Consider the following 8,386-nt stretch of genomic DNA (forward strand, 5'->3'; position numbering starts at 1 on the left):
CCCGCTCTATTGGCCTGCTGTAGGGTGGAGCGAAGGGCCAATGGCCAATAGAAATGAGGAAAAAAGTCAGATTAGCCAATGGCAAGAGGCAAGGGGCGGGCGTAGAGACTTCCTGGAGACGGGCACGGGCGGGGGCCTGGCAACGGCCTCGGAGCCGCCGGGTGGGAGTTGGGATCGGGACTCACGGGGGGGGGTCCGGGGATCGGGGGAACGAGGGGGACCGGGGGGGGGTACCTGGAGACCAGCACCGGGCCGGGAGTACGGGGGGAGCCGTGGCAGTGCCTGAGGCCGGGGCTGCCGGAGGAGGTCAGAGCTCCCCGTGCCCCCGGTGCGGGACGAGGCCGGAGCTCCCCGTGCCCCCGGTGCGGGACGAGTCTGGAGCTCCCGTGTCCCCGGTGCGGGACGAGGCTGCAGCTCCCCATGTCTCCGGTGCAGGATGAACGTCGGCGTGGCTCACAGCGAGGTGAACCCCAACACGCGGGTGATGAGCAGCAGAGGCATCTGGGTGGCCTACGGGATATCGGTGGGCGTCCTGCACGTGGTGCTGCTCAGCATCCCCTTCTTCAGTGTGCCCGTGGTCTGGACACTCACCAACGTCATCCACAACCTGGTCAGGCCAACTCTGCCCCGTCTCCCCGGGCAGCCCCTGGCTCCTGGGGTGCTGAGGGCTCAGCACTTCTCTGCTTCACCTCCACAGGTCATGTACATGCTGCTGCATGCCGTGAAGGGGACGCCCTTCGAGACCCCAGACCAGGGCAGGGACCGGCTCCTCACGCACTGGGAGCAGATAGACTATGGAACACAGTGCACCGCTGCACGCAAGTTCCTCAGCATTTCCCCCGTGGTGCTGTGAGTGCTGCTTACCTGGGCAGGATGGTGCTGGGCAAGCCTGGGCCGACGGCCCTTTTGCCAACACAAGGGGGATGTTGGAAGCTCTTCCCTGTGAGGGTGCTGAGGTGCTGGCACAGGGTGCCCAGAGAAGCTGTGGCTGCCCCATCCCTGGCAGTGCTCAAGGCCAGGTTGGACACAGGGGCTTGGAGCAGCTGCTCCAGTGGAAGGGGTCCCTGTCCATGGCAGGGGGTTGGAGCTGGAGGAGCTTTAAGGTCCCTTCCAACATGAACCATTGTGGGCTTCTCTGAAGCACCCAAGAAGCCCCCAGTGTGGGTGGTGGAAGCAGCCCAGAGCTCACCCCATGTCTCCTTGTGCCCCAGGTACCTCCTGACCAGCTTCTACACCAAGTATGACCGCACACACTTCCTGGTGAACACAGCCTCACTGCTCAGCGTCCTCCTGCCCAAACTGCCCCAGTTTCACGGCGTCCGTATCTTTGGCATCAACAAGTACTGAGGCCCCCTGCAGAGATCCCTCCAGCTCCGCCAGGGTCTGGGGAAGGTTCCTCCAGCCCAGAACTGTTCCATGGATCCCGTTCGCCTGGTTGGAATTCAACCAAATCCATCTCAAAGGCATTTGCTACTGGTAACAGCTGTTTTCCAGCCGGAACCCACCTGGACATTCATGTGGGGGCAGCACCCCCTCAAATGCAGCCCCCCACATCCACCCACAGCTCCTTGCTGGGAAAGGGATGAGGGGCCCTCAAGCAGCTGAGAGGCAGGAAAAGCCAGCCTGGGCTTTGGCACAGGGAGGAGGAGGGTAGCAAAGAGGGATGAACAACTTCAAAACACTACGTGAGGACACTGGGGTGGCACCGGGTGTTTGTACCTCTGTCTCTGGCTGTGTGTATCCCCCCCTCCCCCGTTCCCTTGGGAAGCTGCAGAGTATTTAAAAGGAATTCTAAAAAGGAAAAATAGAGCTTTGTTTATTGGAAAGAGCCCTTGGAGTGCCCAGCCCAGCGCCACCCTCAGTGCTGCAGTGGCCGACGCAGCTTCTTCCTCCTCTTGTGCCTCATGTCCCCCTTGGGCGCAGCCCCCTCGGCCTTGGGGGTACCCCCGGGGGGGGCTGCGGCTGCCGAGGAGGTGGGGGGTGGTGGGAAGGGTCCCCCCGGCCCTGAGCTGCTCTGAAAGATGCGGGTGAAGAAGTCCTGCAGGTCACCGGCCGAGGGGGGGCCGCCCTTGGGGGTGCTCCTACAGGGGCGGGGAAGTGAGGTTTAGGGGTGTCCCAGGCGAGCCTGGAGCCCCCCCCACCGAGGGCTGCAGGACACTGACCTGTGGCGCCTGGCACCCCGCGGCCCGAAGGAGAGGTGATAGGGAACGCGGTGGGTATCCGGGGAGATGCCCACGCGCTGGCATCCTGCCCATTCTGCAGGAGGGAAGCGGGCACCGGTCACATCAGGGTGGGCGGCAGCACCACAGGCACGATACAGGGGGACACCCACCTGTGATGTCGTAGATCTTCCCATCCATCATAGCAAAGTAGGTGATCTTCAGCCCCAGGAAGCTGGACTCTGCCCACATGTCACCCTCCTCGGCCGCGTGCAAGCGGCCGCACTCAGCGCAGTAACGGGCGCTCAGCGGGTCTCGGTTCATCTCAAACCGCCTGTGGTTGGGATGGGTGAGGACAGGCATTGCCGGGCACAGCCCCAGCTCCAGGCCCGCGCCCCAGATACTCACCGGTGCTTGCCCTGGCACTTGCTGCACATCATGGTGTTCATGGCCTCACGCAACTCCTCCTGAAGCCGCCGCAGGAACTCACCCACTGAGCGTGGTAGCTCATGCTGTGCCATCCACTTCCTGTGCCAGGGAGGAACCGGGGCTCAGACCCCCAGCAGAGAGCTGGGGTAAGGAAAGACCCTTCCCAATCCCCTTTTGCTCACATCTCAAACTCCCTTCGGCGCTCAGGACTGCTGACTACGTCCCAGGCTGCCCGCAGCACTTTGAATGCTGCCTCTGCTTGGGGGTGCTCGTTCTTGTCCGGGTGAACCTGCCACGGAGAAGATGGGAACCTCAACACTGCAGCCCCAGGTGGGGGCACAGAGACAACCCCCCCGGTCCCGCTCACCAGCACGGCCAGGCGGCGATAGGCCCTCCTTAGCTCGGTGTCCGTCGCGGTTGCCTCCACGCCCAGCACGTGGAAGGGGTTCAGCTCCTCCTCGGGCACCTCGGCCATGGCGAGCAGCCGGGTCACCTCCTCGCCGCGGTCCTCGGGCGCCGCAAGCCCCGTCCCATCCGCGGTGCCCGCCCAAGGGGGACCCCGGCACGGCCTCAACCAGACCCAGAGCAGCCCCCACGTCCTGCGGAGCGCGGCCACGTCCAGGAGCCGGCTTCCCGCTGCGCAGCGGAGCGCGGCGGCGCCGGCGCGGCCGCAGAGCCGCAGGCAGCCCAGCAGCAGCACGAGGAGCAGCAGCAGTAGCGCCAGCAGCATCCAGAGCAGGCGGAGGCAGAGCCCCGCCGCGGCGCGCAGGCACCGCGCTGCCCGCAAGGAGCCGCTCCGGGCGCGCTGCCCCACGGCGCGGCCGAAGCCCCGCACCGAGCCCGGCTCCGCGGCCCCGAGGCGGCAGCAGGAGCAGAGCGGCCGCCCCCCGGCCTCGGCCCCGCGGTGCCTCCTCCGCGGCGGCTGCGGCCGCTTCCCCTCCCGCCTGCTCCCCTCCTCCTCCCTGAGCGCCGAGCGCTGCCGCCGTCGGGGCCGCCGGAGCCCCGCGTCCTCCTCCTCGTCCTCCTCCTCGGGCTCCTCTTCGGCCGCGGCGCTCGGAGCAGAGGCCGCTTCCCCCCGGCAGCGGCAGCAGCGTTCGGGGCCTGGGTCGTGCTCGCAGTCCCCGTTCTCCTCTCGGCCGGCAGCCGTTGCCCACCCGCAGCTGCCGTTCCAGCCCGTGCTGTCCCAGCCGCGGCGGCCGCCGCTGATCCCTGGCTCCTCCGGGCTCCCACCGGAGCCGTGGCCTCCTTCGGCCGCCACCGCCGCTTCCCAGTGCCGCGGCTGCTCCATCCCGGCGGCCCCACTGGCCCCGGGCGGGCTTAAGTCACGGCCATGTCCTGAAGGGCCAGAGCGGGGTTAGCGCCGACAGAGCGGCCCCGGGACCCCCCGACCGGCCCTAAGCTCCCTCCGTTGCCAGTTCCAACCCAAGGGCCGGTGCTCGGGTCCCGCTTCAGGACCGGGGGGGGGGGGGCGTCCGGATCTCACCGCGCCGGTGCCGGTACGGGCGGGGGGGGGTCTCCAACACCTCCCCCCACCCCGGTCTGCGTCCTACAGCACTTCCGCCACCGCCCACTCCCAGAGCCGGGGCCTGGAGCCGGAGCTGCTCCGCTCCTGACCCCGCCCCTTAAAGGGGCAGCACCGTCCCGTCCCTCCCGGTAACAGCGGAGGGACCCATCCGCATCTCGGGGGTCCCGGTCCCGCCCCACCACGACCCCCATGATCGGCAGCGAGCGGGTGAGTCCCGGGGAGGGCGGTCACCGGGATCCTCGCCCCCCCACCGCGGTCCCAATGCCTCCGGTGCGGTGTCCCCCAGAGCTCCCGGTCCCAATGCCTCCGGTGCGGTGTCCCCCAGAGCTCCCGGGCCCAATGCCTCTGGTGCGGTGTCCCCCAGAGCTCCCGGTCCCAATGCCTCCGGTGCGGTGTCCCCCACAGCTCCCGATCCCAATGCCTCCGGTGCGGTGTCCCCCAGAGCTCCCGGTCCCCTTCCCGGTGCTCCGGTTCCCAGCGCTCCCACCTCGCCACCCCCAGATGTTCTCCCCAAGAGGCGCTGCCAGATGTGGATGCGGGAGGGAAGGGCTGAGTACCCGGGTGGGGGGGGTCACTGGGGCCTCACAGACACCCATTCCCACCCCCCCCAGGTCATGGAACCCGGGCCCCCCCTTGTGCCCCACTGCACCCCGGAGCCTCGGCCCGACCGTGAGCGGGTCCCCGCTGCTCTCTGTGCTCGGAGCGCTGCTGGGGCTCGTGTGCCACTGTTCCGGTGAGCACCTGGGGGCAGAGCCTGGGGGTGCAGCTGGGGCTCACCTGCGGGGAACCACAAGCCCATGGAGGGGGTTGTGCTGTGGCACGGGGGGGGACAAAGGTTTGTCTGGGGGACACAGCCAGGAGAGGTGGCACAGGGGGACACTGCGGGACACGGCCATGGCAGCACCAGTGACTGTCTTGTGCTGGTGCCAGGCTACTGCTGCTTCAGGGCCGTCCTGGGACTGTTCTTCAGCTCCCCTGTCATCCTCATGCTGTGCTATGGGCAGCGGCTGCTGGGTACGCAGGTGGGGCAGACAGCGAGTTTTGGTATTGTGCTCCCCATAGGGCTCTTCACCACCTGGCTGCTGCTGGCCGCAGCCACGCTGGCCATGGCCGCGCCAGTGCTGCTGCTGAGTCCCTGGGTGCCGCTGAGCACGGTGCTGGTGCTCCTCTGCACACTCCAGGTGCTGTGCTGGACCAAGGGGGTGATCGTGGGGGCCACCACGGTACTGGGAGCCGCCGCCGTCCTGGTGGGCGCCGAGTACTTGGCGGAGGTGCTGGTGCTGTTCGTGTGCGAGCAGCTGCAGCGAGTGCCAGAGCCGGTGTGGTGCTGGCTGGGCTGGGCTCTGCTGCAAGCCTGGGCCCTGCTCAGCTTCCTTGCAGAGCTGCTCTAGTAGAGGGTCACGGCCCGTGGCTGTGCATACAGCTCTGGTGAGCGGGGGAACACAAGGGGCACGTACTGGCCGTGGGGCTTGTGAGGGGACGGGTAAGGGGACAGTGGGATGGGAACAGGATGGGGAAGACATTGGGATGGGATGAGGATAAGGCTGGGATTGTGATGATGACGGGGTTAGGATGGGGAAGGAACTGGGATGTGGATAGGATAGGGATTGGGATGGAAATTGGGATGGGGACCCACTGGGGCTCAACTTGCTCCCACAGCCCCTTTCAGCTCCTGTAGCAGAAAGAGACCAAGAGTGGGATGAACCCGACTCCCTCCGAGGACCCCCATGGGTGACACGCAGCCCCCAGTGAGCCTGTGCTTGGGAGGCTGAGCAGGGCCTTCGGGGGATGATCCCCCCAGGTGCCTTCTTCCTTAAAATATGCAAATGAAGTGCTATATTTCCCACCCTGATCTTGGTGTGGGCAGGGCTTCAGGGACCCCTCCCATAGGGCAAATCCCCAGCAGGCCCTAGTGCTGCCTGCCCCATAACCTGCCTCCCCCACCGAAAACTCCTTCAAAACAAAGTCCCACTTCTATTTTTGTAGGACCTACCCAAATACTGCCATGGGACCAACCCTTCCAATTCCCTCAAAGCCTCAACCATATGGTGGGGGGTCTTACCCTGCCACGGGGCTCCCAAAGGACAACCCCATGGACCAGGAGGTGCCGACGCTGGGGCTCTGCTGGGTTTATTGTCACCAGGGTTTGAAACAAGGCCAGGACAAAGCCATGACATGGAACACGAGGGGCTGGGCAGGGAGGGGGCCACACGATGAGAACCCCCCAGTAAAATAAAACGGCAAATAAAAAAGAAGAGGGATAAACGGAGAAGCGTCCAAGCACTGTGGTGTTCCCAAAGGTGGGAACAACTGTTCCAACACCCCCCACACCCCCACATTCCCCCCCCCCCTATGAGTCCCTCTCCAGGCCCCGCAGTTCCTCCTCGAGTGTTTTCCTCCGGCTCAGCTTCTCCAGCTGCTCGCGGGTAGGATTTGGGACCTCCCCGGCGTCCAGGCGCTGCTGCAGCTCCTCCACCTGCCGCAGCTTCTTCCGCAGGTTTTTCAGCCTCCGGCTCCTCTCGGAGGCTGGAGCGTCACCGGGGCTGGTGCCAGGGCTCACAGCGGGGCTGGCAGCGCCGCAGCTGGGCAGCGGCTCCGACAGTGCCGAGCGCTCCAGCGCCTGGATCAGTTCGTCCGTGTCCCGCTCCCCCTTTTCCTGCTGCTGCTTCCTCTTTTCCTTCCGTTTCAAGTTCCGTTTGGCTGCCTTGGACAGTCCCGTGTCGCCAGGCTCTGCTTTTCCGGGTGCTGCTGCTGCTTCCGGGTTCAGCCCTGGTGGCAGCTCAGGTTTGCTCCGGAAGAACTTAACGTATTTGTTCTCGTACCTGCATGGGGGGAAGAGCCTGTGAAGGCTCCGTGTGGCCCCCACAGTGGTGTCACAAACCCCTGGTCCCAGGAGCCAGCCCCATGCCACCGGTGAAGCCTCTCCACAGCTCCGTGCCCGCAGGGGGATCGATACGTACCGGGCAGGACACGGTTATGGGACAGGGGTGAGGGGGTCGGAATCGCGCGGGCACCTGGAAAGAGACTTGGAGCTCAAGATGTCACCGGGGATGGAGGGGACAGGATGGGACGTGCCCCACGCGTGGCACAGGGACACGGACACCCCCACTTACACCGGCACTTCCTCCTGTGGTACGTAACCGGCCTTCACTCGCCGCTGCTTCCGCCATGTCCCATCTGGGCGCTGTGTCGAGGCAATGTACTTCCCTGTGGGGTACCGCACAGTCAGCCCCGGGTATGGGACACCCCACGGACACCATGGAGCACCCCACAGACCCACAAAGGAAACCCCACGGTCTGCGGGGTGCCCCATGAACCGCAAAAGACACTCCACAAGACAACCTCCACACCCCATGGGACACCCTACGGACCCCAGAGGGGATCTGTGCGGCCCCACGAACCCCACGGGACACTGCGAGGCTGCCCTGACCCAGCCCCATAACGACGGAGGAGGTGCCCCATAGCGAGCGGCAGTGGGGGGGCGGGGCAGTCCACAGAGCCCCACAGTGTGGGTAGCCTCCGCCAAAGGGGCCGGGGCCTGCCCCACAGGGACCGCGGGTGGGGGCTGCCCTATGGAGCGGGGGGGGAGCTCCCATGCCACAGCTCCGGGTCCGGTCCCACAGCGCGGGGTCCGCCCCACAGCTCCGCGTCCTTCCCAGCAATGCCGTGCCGTGCCCCACAGCGCCGGGCCCTGCCCCATAACCCGCGTCCTGCCCCACAGCGCCGGACCCGGCCGCGCCGCACTCACCGGTCTCATCAGTCACATAGGGAGTCGCCATCTTGAGAGCACGATACACTTCCGGCCTTCAAGCCCCGCCCCGGACGTTAGCGGGGGCTGTAGGGCGTGGCCTCGAAGGGGCGGAGCCACCCGTGGGGTAATTAAAGGAGGCAGAGCTAATTGGGGTTAATTAAGGGGTGTGTCCGCCCCCTGTCCCCGTCCGTCCGTGTTCGTTCAGTCACGTCCCGCCCTTTGCTTTCGCTCCAGCCTCGGGAGGTCCCGCGGGCTTCAAGCAGGGCTGACACCGCTTATGTTCGGCTCCCGCTGCACCGGGTCCTAAAGCCCGACCGCAAGAGATCCAATCCCACAATGAAGTAGCCTTGGAGGGACCATGTGCCCTGTGTTCCATCTAACTCCTGTCTCTGGCAGGTTCAAGCCATTCCCCTTGTCCTGTCCCTACATCCCTTGTCCCAAGCCCCTCTCCAGGTTTCCTGCAGCCCCTTCAGGCACTAGAGCTGCTCTCAGGTCTCCCCTTCTCTCCCCCAGGCTGCCCCA

At 66.0% G+C, this 8,386-nt stretch overlaps 4 protein-coding genes across 9 annotated transcripts; 2 read left to right on the forward strand and 2 right to left on the reverse strand.

The window, feature by feature from the left end:
• Positions 1-30: 30 nt before the first annotated feature.
• ORMDL2 (ORMDL sphingolipid biosynthesis regulator 2) lies at positions 31-1,800 on the forward strand. 2 transcript variants are annotated; one of them, XM_034071629.1, is made up of 4 exons: positions 31-161; positions 436-610; positions 698-849; positions 1,212-1,800. In XM_034071629.1, the coding sequence occupies exons 2-4, from the start codon at positions 437-439 to the stop codon at positions 1,345-1,347; spliced, it is 462 nt and encodes a 153-aa protein (XP_033927520.1). In that variant the 5' UTR covers positions 31-161; position 436; the 3' UTR covers positions 1,348-1,800. The 2 variants fall into 2 exon arrangements, with proteins under 2 accessions (XP_033927520.1, XP_033927521.1); XM_034071630.1 differs by lacking the exon at positions 31-161 and adding an exon at positions 291-306.
• Positions 1,790-4,172, reverse strand: DNAJC14 (DnaJ heat shock protein family (Hsp40) member C14). The gene is made up of 7 exons (XM_034071628.1): positions 4,072-4,172; positions 2,956-3,923; positions 2,771-2,877; positions 2,568-2,687; positions 2,333-2,493; positions 2,163-2,256; positions 1,790-2,081 (listed from the first exon to the last, which is right to left on the reverse strand). Exons 2-7 carry the CDS (start codon positions 3,874-3,876, stop codon positions 1,859-1,861), a joined length of 1,626 nt encoding a protein of 541 aa, XP_033927519.1. The 5' UTR covers positions 3,877-3,923; positions 4,072-4,172; the 3' UTR covers positions 1,790-1,858.
• A 46-nt stretch (positions 4,173-4,218) lies between these two features.
• Positions 4,219-6,432, forward strand: LOC117437368 (transmembrane protein 198-like). 5 transcript variants are annotated; one of them, XM_034071631.1, is made up of 4 exons: positions 4,219-4,320; positions 4,725-4,846; positions 5,044-5,541; positions 6,100-6,432. In XM_034071631.1, the coding sequence occupies exons 1-4, from the start codon at positions 4,303-4,305 to the stop codon at positions 6,347-6,349; spliced, it is 888 nt and encodes a 295-aa protein (XP_033927522.1). In that variant the 5' UTR covers positions 4,219-4,302; the 3' UTR covers positions 6,350-6,432. The 5 variants fall into 5 exon arrangements, with proteins under 5 accessions (XP_033927522.1, XP_033927524.1, XP_033927525.1 ...); XM_034071633.1 differs by having other exon boundaries at positions 5,044-5,294; XM_034071634.1 differs by having other exon boundaries at positions 5,044-5,127.
• Positions 6,433-6,463: 31 nt separating this feature from the next.
• Positions 6,464-7,947, reverse strand: PYM1 (PYM homolog 1, exon junction complex associated factor). Its single transcript, XM_034071627.1, has 3 exons — positions 7,862-7,947; positions 7,227-7,320; positions 6,464-6,935 (listed from the first exon to the last, which is right to left on the reverse strand). The coding sequence occupies exons 1-3, from the start codon at positions 7,890-7,892 to the stop codon at positions 6,464-6,466; spliced, it is 597 nt and encodes a 198-aa protein (XP_033927518.1). The 5' UTR covers positions 7,893-7,947.
• Positions 7,948-8,386: the final 439 nt, after the last annotated feature.

Source organism: Melopsittacus undulatus, chromosome 21 (assembly GCF_012275295.1).
Source record: "Melopsittacus undulatus isolate bMelUnd1 chromosome 21, bMelUnd1.mat.Z, whole genome shotgun sequence".
In the NCBI taxonomy this organism is placed as follows: Eukaryota; Metazoa; Chordata; class Aves; order Psittaciformes; family Psittaculidae; genus Melopsittacus; species Melopsittacus undulatus.